The sequence below is a fragment of the Neurospora tetraspora genome (assembly GCF_033439725.1).
Source record: "Neurospora tetraspora strain CBS 560.94 chromosome Unknown B0H65scaffold_1, whole genome shotgun sequence".
In the NCBI taxonomy this organism is placed as follows: domain Eukaryota; kingdom Fungi; phylum Ascomycota; class Sordariomycetes; order Sordariales; family Sordariaceae; genus Neurospora; species Neurospora tetraspora.
Genome location: NW_026944383.1, coordinates 278786 through 296640, shown reverse-complemented (window position 1 = coordinate 296640; position 17855 = coordinate 278786). Strand labels below are relative to the sequence as shown.

At 53.5% G+C, this 17855-nt stretch overlaps 4 protein-coding genes across 4 annotated transcripts; all 4 read left to right on the top strand.

Annotated features, from left to right (window-relative positions):
• Positions 1-860: 860 nt before the first annotated feature.
• B0H65DRAFT_416014 (UBC-like protein) lies at positions 861-2613 on the top strand (the record flags this gene model as incomplete). The annotated part of the gene is made up of 7 exons (XM_062824017.1): positions 861-890; positions 1007-1040; positions 1102-1196; positions 1255-1373; positions 1430-1441; positions 1505-1673; positions 1723-2613. 7 exons carry the CDS (start codon positions 861-863, stop codon positions 2611-2613), a joined length of 1350 nt encoding a protein of 449 aa, XP_062685536.1.
• A 4642-nt stretch (positions 2614-7255) lies between these two features.
• Positions 7256-7867, top strand: B0H65DRAFT_414749 (uncharacterized protein; the record flags this gene model as incomplete). The annotated part of the gene is made up of 1 exon (XM_062823935.1): positions 7256-7867. One exon carries the CDS (start codon positions 7256-7258, stop codon positions 7865-7867), a length of 612 nt encoding a protein of 203 aa, XP_062685535.1.
• An 847-nt stretch (positions 7868-8714) lies between these two features.
• B0H65DRAFT_1968 (uncharacterized protein) lies at positions 8715-10946 on the top strand. Its single transcript, XM_062821731.1, has 5 exons — positions 8715-9506; positions 9606-9995; positions 10057-10142; positions 10213-10630; positions 10721-10946. Exons 1-5 carry the CDS (start codon positions 8934-8936, stop codon positions 10853-10855), a joined length of 1602 nt encoding a protein of 533 aa, XP_062685534.1. The 5' UTR covers positions 8715-8933; the 3' UTR covers positions 10856-10946.
• Positions 10947-12983: 2037 nt separating this feature from the next.
• Positions 12984-17415, top strand: B0H65DRAFT_1953 (putative LRG1 protein). Its single transcript, XM_062821707.1, has 4 exons — positions 12984-13638; positions 13697-14387; positions 14458-16481; positions 16543-17415. Exons 1-4 carry the CDS (start codon positions 13261-13263, stop codon positions 17287-17289), a joined length of 3840 nt encoding a protein of 1279 aa, XP_062685533.1. The 5' UTR covers positions 12984-13260; the 3' UTR covers positions 17290-17415.
• Positions 17416-17855: the final 440 nt, after the last annotated feature.

The window sequence follows — 17855 nt, the reverse complement described above, 5'->3', positions numbered from 1 at the left end:
ACCCTTGAAAAGTGAATAGTAGGAGCCCACCACCAACTCCTAGAGGTATCCTTTTTCTGGTAGAGCTTGGGGTGGCCCAAGTTGTCGGAATGTGACTGATTGATGCTCCTTAAAAGTACAAGAACTAGTACCTGAAAAAAAGGATGGAAACCCTGTTACTTTCGTTTGTATTGGATAAAAGATCTGACCCTACATCAGCGCATGTGCACAGCACATACCCGAAAGAAGAGACGCTTTCATCTTTTTGGTTGCCGCTGGTGAGGCAAATGAAACTGCCATTGATGCCCTTCGCAAAAAAGCAAATGCAAATTTGACCAGCGCTGGAAGAGCTGTAATTACATGTTACCATCGCGCGTCCAAGTGCCTTCCCTTACAACTTTACATGGTGCGTTACCACCACTCGTTCGCTGGTCATCATTGTGCAGTTCTTTTCGTTCGAACTCTTCCCTGCCCCGCACTCAACCTCCTTGCCTTCCTGGTGTCGTCTCGCTCGCTACTGCTCACTTCAACCACCGATTGCGACCTGAATCGGGAATAGAGAATACAAACCATCACCCATCGTCCCTGCAACAAAACATCCGGATAACAAAGACTTGGCCTTGCTATCTAGTAGGCAGCTACCCGGCCATTTAATCTCCAGCATAATTCCATCATCGACCACTACGCACGACGTGACTTACTTATCCGCCAGTGTTTTTCTTCACGCCCAATCGCGTTCCCCATCAACTATCTACTGTTTACTACCAGTTTGCCCGTGGGGTCGACGTTCGCGATTTCGAGTGGCCCATCCCACTCTCCATCTTCTACCACCTTGTTGCCACTCCGATAGCTAAGACTTGGTGAGCTCCAAGTCAGAAACCATGGACCAGTCTGTATTTCGCATCACCAAGGTACATTTGTCAACATATCATGATCCCACTACTCCCAGTCGCGGCACCAGGAATCATGTCCACCATGGAAGAGCTTCAATACTGGCACATGCTAACTTGATTGCTGTCAACGATAGGAGCTTAGCGACCTCCAAAAAGATTCAGATCTGTGTAAGATTGTGCACAATGTCTCCGGCTCTGTCCATTAATGACTAACATCACGCTGTGGTAGCCCTTGCGGTCGCCTGCCGCGATGTCGATGTTCGCAATGTCAGGGCAATGATCATCGGGCCGCACGAGACACCCTACGAGTTCGGCTTCTTCGAGGTACTGGTGATCACGTATGGTCTTGGGGGGAATTCAGGTTTCGCTGACTGCCCGATAGTTTGCTTTCGTGTTTAACAAAGACTACCCTCGCAAGTCACCTCAGGTTCAAGCCACAACTACGAACGAAGGCCGCACCCGGTTCAACCCAAATATATACGCCAATGGCAAGGTTTGCCTGTAAGTCTGGCACCTTCTGGCTCGACCAAAGACATTCAATACTAACCAGACATCAGATCGATATTGGGGTAAAATCACTGTCCCTCTAACAAACATCCGTACGATCTGGTTTCGGGGCTAACATGGCACAGAACATGGCGCGGGGATCGTGGAGAACAGTGGTCTGCTGCCCAAGGCCTCGAGTCCATTCTGTTGTCTATTCAAAGCTTGATGTCCATGAACCCCTACGAAAATGAGCCGGGCTTTGAAGATGCAAAGGAGGCTCAAGACCAGAAGAACCAGAAGGATTACATACAAAAGGTAATAGAGGTTTTGCGTGATGTTGAGGTGTAAGCTAATATGTGCCCAGATTCGCCACGAGACAATCCGCATCTCTGTCGTTCATCGACTGGAAGAGTATCTAGGCATCAACCCCGACGGCACAGTTGGGCCATCGAATGTCAACGGGGAGATCGTTTCATCGGGCTCAACCGAGAGTGACATGGACATTCTGGACGAGGAATCTATGGTCCCATTCGAGCCTTTCAAAGACCTTTGCAAGCGACGATTTCTCTGGTATTACGACTCCTACTTGGCTGCCGTCGAGAAAGGAAAGTCGGAGGTCAAGGACAACCAGTCATTCGCCAGAATGCCCTTTGAGAGTCATGGCAACGGCATGGAGGGTAAATTCAACTACACGGAGCTGGAGAAGAGACTCAGGGTTATCAAAGCAGCCCTCGACGCCGAGACAGAGGGATGGGCCGCGGAAGGATTGCAGGCTAAGGCCCAGGAAACCACGGTTGCCGTCAATTTGCAGAGGCAGTTCGAGCAGGTCGTGGAGCACTTCAAGCGCAGGGATCTGGCGCACAGCATCGAGCTTATGGACGGAAACCCCTTCGTCTGGGTGGTGACCTACTTCGGGAAGCCTATGACGAATCTCGACGGTGGCTTGTTTCGAATCAAGCTCTGCTTCAGCCCACGATTTCCTGAGGAGCAACCTCGGGCGAGGTTCGAAACCAAGATCTTCCATCATCGTATCGCCGCGGACGGTACACCCTGCTACTATGCGCCGCAGAACCGCCGGGAGGACGTCAGGACGCACCTCGAAGCCATCATTGATGCCCTCGAAGAGGAGAGCCCCCCTTATGATCCGCGAACTCTAGTCAATCCCGAGGCGTTCAAGTTGTTCTGGGGCTCAGCCGATGACCGAAAGATGTACAATCGGCGTCTTCGCCGGTCTGTTCAACAGTCAATGGAGTAAGATCCCTCTTTGGTGGTTAGACCAAACAGTATCTCAGGCGCTAACATTGTTACTAGGGATTTCTAAGACAACAGTTGATGGCAAGACTTGGAAGGGTCTGAGGGGTGTTTGAATTTATCCGCGCATACTTTGCATGGCTAGCATGGTTTCTGCTTTCTCTCAAGAACTTTCTATGGCGTTGGTAAACCAATAAGGGTGTGGAAATATCCGGGGTTCATAGGACGGACAAGGTGTCTAGCAGAGAGGGTCAATTTTACGCATGATGATTTCACATGCAAAATGTATTCGATGTGCGTAGGGCAAGTACAAGAACAGGCCTACCTGATAATGTTAGTTCGAAAGAATAGCGAATTGCGACATAGCGAACAGGAGCAAGACACCATAATCGTGTCAAAGTCTACGTAATAAATTGACTGGTTGTCCCAATGGGAGGTATCTAACAGAAGCATTTCGATCTTGATCGCTCGCTGAACTTCAATCCGTTCGCAACCCCATACAGTACAATACCATAATACCCTAACGCCATGCTATCCCGTTTCCGACCATCAAGTCCTTCAAAGTTGCTCCACAAAACGGAAGTTCACCGCTTAGCCCCTTTTCTCCCCGTCGTCCTCTCGATCTTGTCTCCCCCAGGCGTATACGGCGCTGCAACGCCAACCAATCTCTGCGGTTGCTGATGTCGTCCCAGTGTTGGCAACGAAGACGGGATCTGTGGTCCTGGTCCTGATCCTGATCCTTGACCCTGTCCTGTCTCTCCTGGTGTCTGCTGCTGCTGCTGCTGACCTATTGCATTGATATATCCTTCTGTTCCCGTTGGTGGTGTAGAGGTCCTGTCTGTTGAGCCCATAGTGGGATCTCCAACGGAATAGCCACTTCCACTCCCACTCCCGCCGCCACCGATACTGCCCCCTCCTGCGGTTCCTCCTGCTGCTGTCGCTGTCCCTCGGAATTCATACACCCCTCCAGGACTCAAAACAGCAGGTACCCCCAGCGTAGGCGCCGTCAGTTGCTCGCGGTGCAGCTTATCAAGTGACTCGCCCACCACGGCGTACTGGGCCCAGTTGATGGGCGGGCAGCGCACGACGGTTTGCGGCTTGGGCAGGGTGCGCCATGTTTTGGAAAGGTCTTGTGGTTGTTTTGTTGTTGTCTTGCTGACGCGGTCTTTCTTCCTTCTTGGTATTTTTCGTCTGTTGTGGCTGTTGTTGTTGTTGCTGTTGCTATTAGGGGTAGATGTAGACGAACCGGCGCCGCCGCCGGACATGGGTATATCGCCGTCTTGGTCGTGCCGTGATTCCGAACTTGATGAGGCCTCTGCCTCCTCGTCTTCATCATCGTCCTCACCGTCATCGCTGTCTTCTTCTTCCGATTTCATATCCTCATCCTCATCCTGATCCTCATCCCCGTCCCCGTCCTCATCCTCATCATCGTCATTACTACCATCGCCACCACCCGCTCCAGGCCCATTAACCAACGGATCGCCATCCATCCCGATCCTCCCCGCCGCCAAGTCAGCAACGAACGCGCCCGGATCCGAAAGCGCGGCAACTTTGGCCCGGTTCAGCGCCTGTATGTCCGCTGTCGCTCGCTGGCGCTGCAGCTGCAAGATGGTGATGGCGCTTTTGAGCGCTAGTACATCCGGGTTGTCGTCGAAGGCTATGGGCTGCGGTGGCGGTGGAGGGATGCCGATTTGGTCTGGTTGTGAGTGGGTGAAAGTGGGTCGGTCCCTTGCAAAGACGGGGATGTTGGAGTTGGTGTTATTATCATTATTTGAAAGTGGTGGCGTCGGTGAATGTGATGATGATGCTGATGCGGATGGTGAGAAGGTTGTATGTTGGTGTTGACGGTGATGTTGTTGGATCGGACCATCTCCGTGGCCACCGGGACCGGACAACCGTGCCGACTCCTGAGTCGGGGTGATGGGGCTAACGGGCGGGCGGGTCGGTGAGGGTGCATTTTGTGGGGCCTCCTCCGCATCAGGGGCTCCGACATCCCCGGTCCTCGGGCTGGTGGTGGTCCCGGCGTCCGGCGGGACGCGTGTGGTTATTGTGAGGCCCGGCATGAAACCCATTGGATGAGTGCACAAAGATATGTCTGTGGTTGTGAATCCGCCCCTTTTCTTTGTGCTATGGGATCGGGGAAAAGGGGGCCGGGCTCAACCGCAACCGAAGTCAATCAGTCTGCTGCGGCTAGATACCCTGGCTGCCTACCTTCAGCGAACACCGGAATGAAATTGAGTCGCTGGGTGTTGTGTAGAAAAAACTGTAAATTACGAAGCGGCTGGTTCAGGTTGGATCATCCCATCATCATTGCAGCAACGGAGGCAGCTGCACCCTTGTCGACGGGCGTTGTGATGTTCAGGCTACAGTGGCCAATCCCTGCGCACAGAGGAGTGAAGTCGGGAGGATGATGGCAGATGGAGAAGATGCCAAACCCATCTGATTATGTAATCCGCCCACTCCAGGTCTCCAGGAAGGTGTCGCTTTTGCCCCGCTATGACTCCGTCTTGGCGGGACGGGAATGTCTTCGATTCGTTCGATGTCGTTGTTTGCTGGGGGACATTCTCCAGTTACCTTATTATTCGACGACTACTACTATCTACGAGTCTGCCTACAATATTCGACACAACGGACAGTATCACAGCATGCAATGGGAGAGTGGCCGTTCCCTTTTCCGAGGCGGGCCGCATGAGACATGTTGACCGTTGGCCTCCATTTAAATGCAATGGAAGCTTCGCAGACTGCAGCCAAGAGTCTGATGGTAACTTCCTGTGCCTCTTCTTTCCTCATTTCATTTTTTTTTTTTGTTCTTTTTCTTTTTTGCTTTTTTTTTTCTCTTTTACCCAGCAGCTAGGCCTCATTCTGTCAACTGAAAGAGACTCGAGTCTTCCTCTGGATAATCGTTTCTCCAATATCTGAGTGCGTAAGCCGACAGCCGAGTCCTCCTCCCTTGGCACCCGCACTTGCCTGTGAGTATGTCTCTCCCTCTCTCAACTCGAAAGGCTAACGACCATCCATACAACTTAAGGGTCGTGTTTGGTGCTTCCATCCAACATCAGCCACTTGGCCGGACGCCACAAACGGTATAGAGGTTGGGCCAGTTATTGATGTTCAAATTCAATGTCCCAGAGCCTTGTGTGATGCTGTTCCCGGTGGAATGGCCAGACTTCCCGTCCAGTGCTGCACCAACGACGCCAACCTGGAATGTGTTGCGAATCGGGGCTTTTGTTTGGCCTGGGGGGATGCCAGTAAGAAGACACCTCGGCTGCATCCATGTCGACTTGCATTCGTGTTATTACCATCGAAAGAGATGACAACCCTTGGGTTTTTCTAAGGATCAATATGTTGCAAGTCGATATGTTCTGGTCGTTTTCCATGATCGCCCTGTTGATCATCGATAAACCCACATGGCTTCCACGTTCAAAATAAACGGAACACGACCCTTCAGCTCCCGATCCCGCGGCCCTCGAGCCGAGTGCGGTTACTGGCTGTCAGGAGTCGACGAGATAGTCATCTCAATTCGCACATGTACTAACCGCCCTCACCACCATGCAGCGGCTTGCTTTTGACTCGCTAAAGCGCATGCTGTCTTGCACCATTCACATGTGCAGCTGAAGTCTACATCGTACACACTGCGTAGCACTGCGTTTAACGTACTCGGTAACAGGCACTTGGCCAGACCCGCTTCGGTCTTCTAGCCATCGGGATTTCTTCTAGACCATCGTTGTTTCTGCGGACACGATCTGATAAAGCATGATGTTTCTTCTTCCAGCACATTCATTTCTGCTTCTATTTGTGTCTATAGTCCGTACTTTGTCGGCATTTCTCGAGTGGTAATCGCCAATAGTCTCTCTGCAGATATCGTATCCTTTCCCGGCCCTTACCGGATGTGCGCATTTATTTTCCGACCGGGACACTCACGACGTTCTTATATTTTCGGAACTACACCAGGACGAAACATTTAACTAACCTGGCCAGAAAACCACTGTTATAAGGCGACGTTGACTTGCCTCACCTCAGGTGTGTTTATACCGCATGAGATTATATATGACTTGACGTTTCTTACATACTGACCCACGTAACAGGACTTTCAGACTTTTGCAAAGGTATCCTCCGCGGGTTGGTCATTCGACTTTCTGTCAGATCTTAGTAGCCAGAAAGGCAACAGCGACGAGATAGTACGATGCCCTCGTGTCAATAATGGACCTCATCATATCCTTCTCGATCTCGGGTACAGGCCGATTTCTTCACGCAATTCCCTGACGCCGCCCTGACGAGTCAACCTTTTCCGAACACGGAAGCCAAGGTTTCTGATATAGGCTTCTCCGGTGTCTATCTTGTGTAACCAAACCTTGGTTGTTGCGGTCTCGGTTTTAAGCTGGGCCTTGCCAGATTGTCCATGCAAAGTTGGTGGCCGAGCGTGGCCTAATCTTTTTCTGGGCTGAACGCCAGTCGATTGGACATATTTCCACACCGCCAGGAGGAAAGCTTCCGGCGTTTGAAAGGCGCTTACACAGGACACTTGTCAGTGTATCGAAAGCCAGACATACACATCACCAGCTGGGGTGCATCTCTCGGACCTTTGGAACAGTGTTGGCAACTGGGACACACCCACAACCACGGATCCCCCCACGAAAGCCTCTAAGATGTCCAAAACTGGCAGCAGTGGCAGCTTCCCAAGACGAGACGACAACGGCATCATGGCCATTCAGAAAACAACAACCACCACCACCACAAAACCCACCAAACCCGGAGGCGGGAAAACCAGCGGCAAGTTCCTCGGCGGCCTCCTCCACAAAGTAGCCGACTGGGCCTCCACCTCGGAACCCTCCATGCAAGCCCTCAACCAATACAAACAAGAAGCCTTCCAGCGGGCGGGAGTATCACCCAACGACAGCGATCCTCACACGAAACTGCATGCGCCTATCGGTGAGATCCCCGAGGACGCGATAAGGCCGACGGCGGGGTCGACGCCGGAGGAGGTGCTCTTGCGGAAGAAGGCGGAGAGGAAGAGGAGGCAGATGGAGGAGGAACAGCGGAGGGGGAGTATAGGCGGAGGTGGGAGAGGAGGGTCTTCGTCTGTTAGGTCGGGGTCGGTGTCAAGTCCGACTATGTCGTCTGGTGGTCTGATGGGGTTCGGGACTGGGACTGGGACTGGGACTGGGACTGCTTCGTCGACGGTGGGGTCGGGGTCGAGTAGGAAGGGGTCGGTTTCGGGAGGGAGTAGTGCTGTGCCGTGGGATACGAGTGGGTGGTGAATGGGTTATATGTCCGTGGTGAATTCTGGAACATACCTTTATTGTGACGGGTTTTGACGGTGCATATGTCCGGCTATGGTATGGATTTGCTTCAATATAACTACATTAGTTGACATCGACCATTAACACGTCGGGGTCGTCGACGTTATTATTTGGATACCCCTGAAAATTGAAATCCCATGCAGTCCAGTGATCTACAAGTAGACCGAGCATGCAGGTTGGGTGATTTCCCTCCCGAGGTCCCGAGCCTCCATCGCCGTTGTGCGACCACTGCATCGTTACCACACCAAGAAACCTTGAGAGAGTGATGAGCCTCAAATATCCTTTTGTAAGCGCAGGCGTTCCATGTCTCCCTCCGAATATGATGAACCGCCACTGCGTACGTACCAGTAACACGCGTCCTACCATACCTTCCCTGAAAATGCCCCGATCGATCCCAGCAACACGGCTCTGCCCCGCGTTTTTCACCACACGACAAGACAACCCATGACCCGATCTGAACAAACAATGCGCCAAGATAGGCACCTCTCTTTTGTTGTGTGAAAGTTGATTCTAGGGACACACAAGCACCTTTTAGACCACCAAGGGGGAGATTGACCAATCGGGTACAGGCGTGGGGTTGGTTCATGACGACATGACGTAGTTGGTTTCTCTCCCCCGTCCAGCTTCCATCCCTTGTCGTCCGTCCACTTTGGAGAAAAGACTTGATGTAATCGAGAGCTGCCCCAGACTTTTGAAGCTATTGATTGCCCCCTTCAGCTCTCTGACCTCAGCTTGCGATCAATACCTGCCAGAAATAAGCTGGTTGAATGTTACGTGGACGATATTAGACTGGGCCATTTGCATAAGGTAGCTGAATCTACCAACACCCGCTCAACCTCATGCAAGTGCTTGGTTGCTCATCCATTTGCACTCTCACTTTACACTGCAGACCTACCTCTACCAATGTGTGTGCGTAGGTACTAGTTTGTGAGACGCTACACATCAATACCTACCTGGCAATATTTAGCCCGATTATCTACTATACTCGACGGGCCCATACCTTGGGTTGATACCAACCAACACAATGAGCACCAAGAACTGGCCCCACAACGGCCACGGAGCCTCGGACCACGGCCGGGACCGGGACGATCTCGCCGGCGGCCGATCCTCCATCGACACTCACCACCACGAACCCGACGAACACACCCGCCTCCTCCCCAACCGGGTAGACAGCACCGGCATTCCCTACCTCTCGCCCGACGACCCAGCCGTCTCCCCTTACAACCTCTGGACGGTGCGTCTCGTGCGCGCCGTCACCGTCGTCCTCACCTTCCTCACCTTCATCTGGTGGGTGCTGATGCTGGTGTCCGTGTTCGTGACGCCTCCCGGCTTGCACGCGCGCGGATCGCCCTTTTTTGCGTTTAGTTATACCACGGTTGCCCTGATCACGCTGATCACTATCTTGATGTTCTTTGCAGTGCCGAGTCAACCCGCAAGGGTGGTGAGCATTGTTACGGCGGTGTTGTTGCTTGTGGATGTGGTCATCATGTTGGCGGTGCAGAAGACGAGGCATGAGGAGTTGTGGGTGGGCGTGGCGAGTGTGGTTTGGGCGACGCTGATGGCTGTTTGGGCGGTGGCGGCTGATCGGACTGTGCAGGTAAGTTTGCTGGTTCTCCTTTTCTCTCCTTCAGAATCTGTCTCATGAAGAGAGAGCCCTTGGTTTGGTTGACGTACTGACACTCGACCGGCATTGCAGTGGGGCAAGACCGAGGAAGAAGAACGGCTCACCGGCCGCCCGGAGACGAGGCGTACGCTGCTCGAATGGGTACAGGTACTCTTGTCTAGCATCATGTTAACGCTCGTGTCGATCGTTGTGTTGCTCACGACTTGCACGCTCACACTTCGCGCTCTGGACGCGAGGGTGGCGCCGCCGGGCCAGCGGTACTGGGTCGACGAGGACAAATATCAGATCCATCTGTTCTGTTCTGGCCCCAAGGTGGATGCTCATGGAAACAGGACGACTACCGTGCTCTTTGAGGGCGGCGAGGATGCGGTTGAGCATGGCCTCTGGCAGTTTGCCGAGACTGCGGTCAAGAACGGTTCTATTGCCAGATATTGCTTTGCTGATCGGCCGGGGATCGCCTGGGTATGTTGACCTGAGTGTCTTGCTCTTTTCTTCAGTTCGACTGACAAATTCGACTTGACAGAGTGACGCAGCCCCTTCGCCACTCTCAGTGAGCATGGCATCTGATGTTTTGAGTGAAGCGCTGTCTCGCGCAGGAGAGGAAGGACCGTATGTTTTCATCCAAAGACCCTCTTCCTTCTTTTCTTCTCCACGGTGCACTGACAACATACTTGTGCAGTTGGGTGCTCGCCAGCGCCGGCATCGGTTCCTTGTACTCACGGGTCTTCAGCTCGCGACACGGCCAAGAAGTGCGCGGGCTCCTCATGATCGACCCATTGCACGAAGACCTTCTTGGACGGGTTGGGGCGCCCGGCCGCGGCTTCCGCCTCTGGTTGCAAGGCGTCCTCTCCCCATGCGGCCTGGACCGCATTCCCGCCGCCATCCTCCGAGGCCGAAGCTCCAGGGACCGCATTTACGGCAGGTCTGCCTACCAGACCGGAGGAGTGATCTTTGCTAAGCTGCAGGAGAGTCTGGTGGCCAACTCGCTCACCCGGCGAGACGTGGTGTCCAGCAGAACCATCCAGTACAAGACCACGCCGGTGGTGGTGGTGACGTCTGGGTTGCAGATGCGGAAGGACAGCGAGTGGGAGAGCAAGGTATGTCATGATGCCCCAATTGCCCGACGTATTTTCTTTGCTGCTGTCAGGAGGAAAGCGTTTGCTGACGTCAATATTTACCATACACAGCAACGAGACCTAACCCACCTTACATCAAACCTGGAGGATTGGGACATTGTAGACCAGGCACCTCATCAAGTCTGGCGGACTTTGGAGGGACGTGAGATGATTGAGAAGAGACTGATGAAACTGGTTCGCTTGTAGGGTGATACAGGCCACTACTGATATTTCTCGTGGTATTTTGTTGTTGGTATGGCACCACATTGTTTCATTTTTTCGGTTGAAGTTGGCTTGTTTGGTTGGCGATAGGGGGAGCTTTTTAGGTTGTTTTATGTCAGGGTTGTTCCCAAACCCTTGATCGTCGAGTCTATTTAGTGGAGATTGTATGTACAGGCACAGCGTACTGGGTGGGTCTGTACAAGATATTGGACGGGATGGTTATGTCTGTTGTTTTCTGTCTTTCGATCAACTACCTCTACTCTTGACTTGTATCTTGGATATAGGGACAAAGAGCGAATGTTATGGTTTTTGGCGAACCAGAAGTCCCAAGTTGATTGACAAAGGAGCCACGTACACTGTAGGCCTTTAATGCTGAGACCCTGACGAAGAGGGGTTCCATGTGGAAGGAGGACGGAAACCTCAAGGGGCTCATATTGTCCAATATTCTTTGTCCACTCTCGGGTCTCACGCCATGAGCCAGGTCTCCACTCGTCGTTAACACAGTGTTCTCACTTCTCAGCCGCTATATCCATGATCTTCCTCTCCTCGAGAATGACAAAAATATCAAGCATGCAGATGCGGAGAAGCGGGCTGGTAGGACACAGGGACCTCTATATAAGAGGTCGTGGTCCCTTCCGATATATTGTGATTACAACTATGTTTAGGTTTATATGGATGTATGGATGTCATTCCCCGTGCCTGGGCAATGCTGTGTTCAAGATCATCCCATGTGGATGCTGCGTACAAGACTTCCACCTCCCGTCCCTCGTTCCTGACGAGGTTTCCCAGACATCCAAGTGACGGGGCACACGTGTTATTTGCATGCAAGTGGAAGCCGTGGCCGGCCCCCTTCCGTTCGTAGTAGGGGGTTAGCTTGTGTCGGGCTGTTCCGTCCACACAACCAGGGCACACGCACAGAATGAGGATTATTCCTTGCTTGTCAAGAGCCCAGCATCAACATCCCGTCTCTTGTTAACGCACCGTGAGACACGAGAGGGATCTCCGATCCTTTTTTTTTTTCCCTGCAGGCGCCCTGGTAGTGATCTTTTTTTACTTTGATTTACGTTGCCGGGTAGCCCAGGCCTGATGCTAGACTGGTCCCATCCATATTGTTAGAGGCAGGCCTGGAAATTGCACTCCGCCGTCGTCGTAGATCGCTGTTGCTGCTGTTAGGTTGCTGCTGCTTCATTCTTATTGCTGCCGTGTTCCTGTTTTGTCCCACCCGACCAAGGTAGAGAGGTACGTACCTACCGGACTAAAAGTGCAGGGCAGATTGAGGTGCCCGCTGGACTCTGGCCCTGGTGGCCCAAACTTACAAGCCCAGCACCGGGCCGCTGGCACTGACTGGTTCCGTCTTTGGGCACCCGACCGCACTTCCACCGCGGACAACGACCGCCCAAGCACAGGCGACACCACGCCCGACCGCAAGCCCAGGTTCCCTTCTCCAGTGCTACACCAATCGACCGTCCTCCCCCCGGCCACCTCCACGCCCTTGTGGCCGCCGCCTCTCCAAACCCCGACCATAGCGCCCCGACATCTCGATACACCTCTTGTACAAGCAGCAGCCCAGAGAGGCACTCAGTCGGGCGTCTTGTCAGCCATCGCAACGAATCCCGTCCCACGTCCACCGTTACGTCCACTTGTCCACCGACACCGACACCGTCCACCGTTCACCGTCCACCGCTTATACCACCACCGCCGCCGACTGAGGTGATTGGCGCCGACTGCACCCAGCGCGCCGTGATCGTGATTCGACTTCGACCAGTTCGACTTCGACCCATCATTCCATCTTCACCCCGTGGCCATCAACGTCCGCTCCTTTCCCCGACCGACTGACGATTGCCCGATCCTTGCCCTGGCCTGACTGGACAATCTGGCCGGCGCCCGAGTTCCCAAGGAACAACCAACGACCACGAACGCATTTCAAGCCCCTGTCCGCTACACCGGCCCGGGTCATCAAACTATCCCTCCTGCCGCTCAACACCATTGAGTTCACGTCGACAACTATCTACGCCGTGTCCCCATCGAGGCGGCCAACTCCAAAGCCCTTCGTCCGTCAGTCGCAACTAACCCCCTAACTGTCGAGCTCGCCAGAGCGCGCTAGACAGTTACGCGCACGACTACAGACCGACTGGCGAACCGTCGACTTGTGGCCGTTGCGGTGTCGTTCTGCGGCATCTGGCATTAGTTTGCCGTATCCCTTTCGTCTCGACCAACTGGGCTCGAGCCCCCGCTTGATGTTGACATACGCGCCTTTGTCCACCAACCTACATCCATATTTCGCCGCGTCCGCGATCGTAGCTCGCCTGTCTTTGGAAATACATCGAAACATCAAGAGCTTGGGTTTCTGAACTACATCAAGGAATCAGGGGTCAAAGAACAACATCGAAATGGCAAGCTCAGACTACGGCGGCGGCCCCGTGGGCGACCGCGAATTCACCCATGGACATCCCCAGGGGCACCCCCAAGGTGAAGCTGCGCATCCGAGAGAGGACGAGCATCTGGATATTACCCAAACGATATCACAACAAAACGGCGCCCCCACAAATGCCCACTTGGCTCGCATTCCAGGATCGCCTGCGCTGAGCGCCGCCGATGCTACAGATCTCGAATCGAGACGTAGTGGAGAGAAGAACAGGCCAAAGCCAAAGGGGTCGAGGATAGCTAGCGGACAAGTGCGAGTGTGCAAGAAATGTGGCGAACCATTGACGGGGCAGTTTGTTCGCGCACTCGATGGGACATTTCATTTGGATTGCTTCAAGTGTCGCGTGAGTCCCTGAACCAGCCGCCCGGTGTGGACTTCTTGGCTAACCATCTCATGTGCAGGACTGCGGCCAAATTGTGGCTTCCAAGTTCTTCCCAGCCGACGACAACAACGGCGAGGGTCAGTATCCCCTCTGCGAGACGGATTACTTTCGCAGGTTAGGCTTGCTGTGTTATCAGTGTGGCGGAGCTCTTCGGGGTTCTTACATCACGGCCCTCGATCGCAAATACCACGTCGACCACTTTACCTGCTCGCTTTGCCCGACTGTCTTCGGCGCTCAGGATAGCTACTACGAGCACGATGGACATGTTTACTGCCATTACCACTATTCGACACAGTACGCCCAACGTTGCAGTGGCTGCCAAACTGCCATCCTCAAGCAGTTTGTCGAAATATTTCGAAACGGCCAAAATCAACACTGGCATCCCGAATGCTACATGATTCACAAGTTCTGGAATGTCAGGTTAAATCCTCCACAAAAGGCTCTCGGGCCGGTGCCGGATGACCCTGCTGGCCGTGAACTAGTTCGGGACGAAGAGGAACGCATGGAAGAGAAGGTCTACCGTATTTGGAGCGTGCTTTCGACTTTTGAAGAATCGTCGGCGGCTTGCATATCGGATATGCTTCTCCATGTGAGCAACGGGGCATATGTCGACGGTGTCATGGTAGCTAAAAAGTTCATATGGCACGTTGACATACTGTTCCACTCAGCGGATAGGCTTGACGCTACCATGGCTCGACTGGATATGACAGGTGAGAGAAACCCAGGGTGCACGAGCGCATCCCCGAAAAGCTAGTGATGATGTTGGCTGATGAATAATAGGCCTAATGTATGGAAGAGAAGCCAAGCTTCTGTGCAAGAAGATCGTGGCATTCTTCTCGCTACTGTCCAAAACACAGGATAAGGGCTCCCGCAAGCTTGGTGTTACCCAAGAATTGTTAACACTCGTCACTGGTCTAGCTCATTATCTGAAGCTCCTTATTCGAATCTGCTTACAGGGAGCGTTGCGGATCGAGAAGGAGCGCGACACCGCCGATGGCCTCGATGCGTTTCTCGACGAGCTCAACGATCTTGAAGCGCTAAAGACTGAAGATAACTCCACGACGACGCTTCAGCTAACATCCGGCATGGCTCGCCTCTCGGCTTCGGACTCGGACTCGTGTACCCTCTGCAAAAAGCCCATTGAGGACGAGTGTGCGAAGAGCGGCGACAAGAGGTGGCATATCACGTGTGTCAACTGCTCACGTTGCCAGAGAGAACTCGGCCGGAGTCTACAAGATGCCCGACTGAACCTGTACGATTCCAAGATATTTTGCAACAACTGCGAATCGTACAGCTCGGACAAGGCGCCGCCGTTTGAGCGTGTGTCCAAGCTGCAGCAGTACATGTTCCTCCTGCAGGTGGCGCTGGCCAGGTTGTTGGAAATCCTACGAATGCACGGTGCCCTTCCGTCTGCGGCTGAAGCAAGGGGTCATAATGGAAACGATGCAGGCGATGGCCGCCCATCACTGGATGGTAGACAGAGGGGCTTTCCCGGGGGCGATCAGTCACAACATCATCGAGAATCGTCCTATGAGAGCGCTCTTAATGATGTCAAGAGGCTGAAGAGCACCCGTTTGGATAAGCACCTTTCGTCAAGCTTTAGGAAAGCTCGGACGTCCCGAATTATGGATGGACCCGAGAGTAGCAGTGCACAGCCCGGGTCCGGGCCTGGTTCGGGCGTCGATGGTGGACCAGCTAATGGCAGGAGAATGCGGATCGAGGAGGATATGGGACCCGGAGACGACCACGATATGATGCTGCCTAATCAGGACGCCCTCACCCTTGCGGATATTCCTCGGATCGTTGCTGCTGAGCAGGCAAGAGAACAACGAACAGGTCCGCCTAGTAGGCATGAGCTATTGCGTTCTCCGGCCACCGAGCCCTCATTTGGTGGTGCATCATCAGGCAGTGGACACAAGCGAAGCTATTCCGACAGCAAGGGTGGGGACGCGCGTGCTGCTGGTGAACCATCGCCTCAGCGTGTTGGTAGGAGATACTTCTCCGAACTTTCTGCTTTGGAATATTTCATCATCCGACATCTTGCCGTTGTCACCATGGCCCCGATGGTGGAGGGTGAGTTTACCCTGGTGGAACTGATCGGACTTATCGAAACACGGAAAACGCCCAACTTCTGGAAGAATATCGGTAAAGCCTTTCAAAAAGATGGACGGAAGAAGAAGGGTGTGTTCGGCGTACCCCTGGAAGCTATTATCGAACGGGATGGAGCCGAGTCCACAGACGGCGTGGGACCCGGGACGCTGAGGATCCCGGCAGTTGTTGACGATATCCTAGCTCTCATGAGGCAAATGGACCTTTCGGTCGAAGGCGTTTTCCGAAAGAACGGCAATATCAAGAAGCTGGGTGAGCTTGTTGAGAAGATCGACAAAGAAGGGAACGTGGACCTCAGCGGTAACAACGTCGTTCAGGTGGCCGCCCTGCTAAAACGATATCTCCGAGAATTGCCTGATCCGCTCATGACCCAGAAGCTCTACCGACTTTGGCTGGCAGCCGCAAAGATCTCGGACGAGGACAAGAAGAGGCAGTGTCTCCACCTGATATGCTGTCTGATGCCCAAGTGTCACCGCGACTCCATGGAGATACTGTTCTGCTTCCTTAAGTGGGCCGGATCGTTTCACCAGGTCGATGAAGAATCAGGTTCCAAGATGGACGTCAAGAATCTGGCAACTGTCATAGCGCCCAACGTTTTGTTTGACAGAACTGCGACGTCCACGTTGGGTAGCGACCCGATGTATGCAATCGAGGCCGTCGAGATTCTGATAGCAAATATTGAAGAGATGTGCTTGGTAAGTTTCTTCTCTCGTGGCTCAGTCTATGCAACACTTGACTAACATACGTACTTTACAGGTCCCCGATGAACTAGTACAATACATCAGCGACCCTGCCTTCCTCGACGCAGAGCTCACGACCAAAGAAATCCTCAAGCGGTACTCTGAACGTAATACCGGCGGCTTCGGTTCACGACAGTACGCCGATGTCGTCGAGATCGTCGGCCGGCACGAGAACCCCAGTCGGCCACCGCCACGAAGGGTCGAATCCGACCCGACGTCGTGGCAGCAGGAGACTAGCGTCCGGACCGTAACCGAGAACGCGGCGTACCTCGGCCCTGGCCCCGTTGGTGGTGGCAGTGGTAACAACGGAGGAATGGTGGATCGGATGGGAGGCCCCGGAGGAGCGGTGTCACCACAAAAGCGTGGCGGACCTGGCGGGATGGGACCACATCCACTCTCACAGTCACATGGAGATGGTGGTCCCGGTGGGTTCAGCAACCATCCTCCAGGGCCGCCTGGTGGACCACAACAGCCTATCCCGTACGGTCCCGCACCTGAACACGCGGCTGCTGCTGCCGCCGCCGCTGGTGGTGGTCCAGGTGGTCCAGGGGGTCCTGGAGGGCCAGGTGTAGGACCAGGTGGAAACGCGATAGGAGGCGGAGGGGACGGGGCCGCAAGCGGCGGCGACTATAATCGTAATGGCGGGCCGCCGAGCGGGCAGCATAATCACAATGGAGGACAGCAACAACAGGGACCGAGGAAGGAATGGCGGAATTCCGGCTGGGGCAGGCCAAACAACGGGGTGACTACTGGCACTGCATGAGCACTGCAGGAGCTCCTACCTCACCTGTCATATTGTTTTGGTTGTTTTTTGGGAGGAGGTGGTGGAGAGGGTTTTAGTAAAATGCCGTCGGCTGGACGGAAGTGGTGATTGTTCCTTTTTTTTTGTCGGGCATCGTTGTTTGATATCACTGAGCCCTCTTGGCTGAGAACATAGTTTTCTTCCCCGTTGGAGGAGAAGCTTTAGTACTCTTTTTTTTTTCTTATCGGGGGTTTTACAACTACTTTATCTACTTAACTATAGGGAGAGCGACTTTTCTGTTTGGCTTCTTCGGTTTTTCTTAAAACACTTTTATTCATTCTTCTCCCCGCAACGAAACTTGGTCTTTGGCTCATTCTGCTCTGTTCGGTGTAAAAGCGACATCTCTGTTTTCGGTTGAGTCCTTGCTCAACACAAAAACTCGGTACCAACGGAGAACAAAACACAAGGGCAAAATACCAACCTACTGGAACACCAAGTCTGGAACTGCTCATACGCACCAGCATCATCATACCTTCTGGCTTGTATTTTGAAGGTTTTCGTAGCTCCCCCCTCACATGCCGGTTGAC

Excerpts from the sequence above, each read along its gene's own strand:
- B0H65DRAFT_1953 (XM_062821707.1), top strand. The coding sequence starts at position 13,261 with ATGGCAAGCTCAGACTACGGCGGCGGCCCCGTGGGCGACCGCGAATTC. Across the intron at positions 13,639-13,696 it reads TGGATTGCTTCAAGTGTCGC|GACTGCGGCCAAATTGTGGC; the intron begins GTGAGTCCCTGA and ends TCTCATGTGCAG. Across the intron at positions 16,482-16,542 it reads ATATTGAAGAGATGTGCTTG|GTCCCCGATGAACTAGTACA; the intron begins GTAAGTTTCTTC and ends CGTACTTTACAG.
- B0H65DRAFT_1968 (XM_062821731.1), top strand. The coding sequence starts at position 8,934 with ATGAGCACCAAGAACTGGCCCCACAACGGCCACGGAGCCTCGGACCAC. Across the intron at positions 9,507-9,605 it reads CGGCTGATCGGACTGTGCAG|TGGGGCAAGACCGAGGAAGA; the intron begins GTAAGTTTGCTG and ends CCGGCATTGCAG. Across the intron at positions 10,631-10,720 it reads ACAGCGAGTGGGAGAGCAAG|CAACGAGACCTAACCCACCT; the intron begins GTATGTCATGAT and ends TACCATACACAG.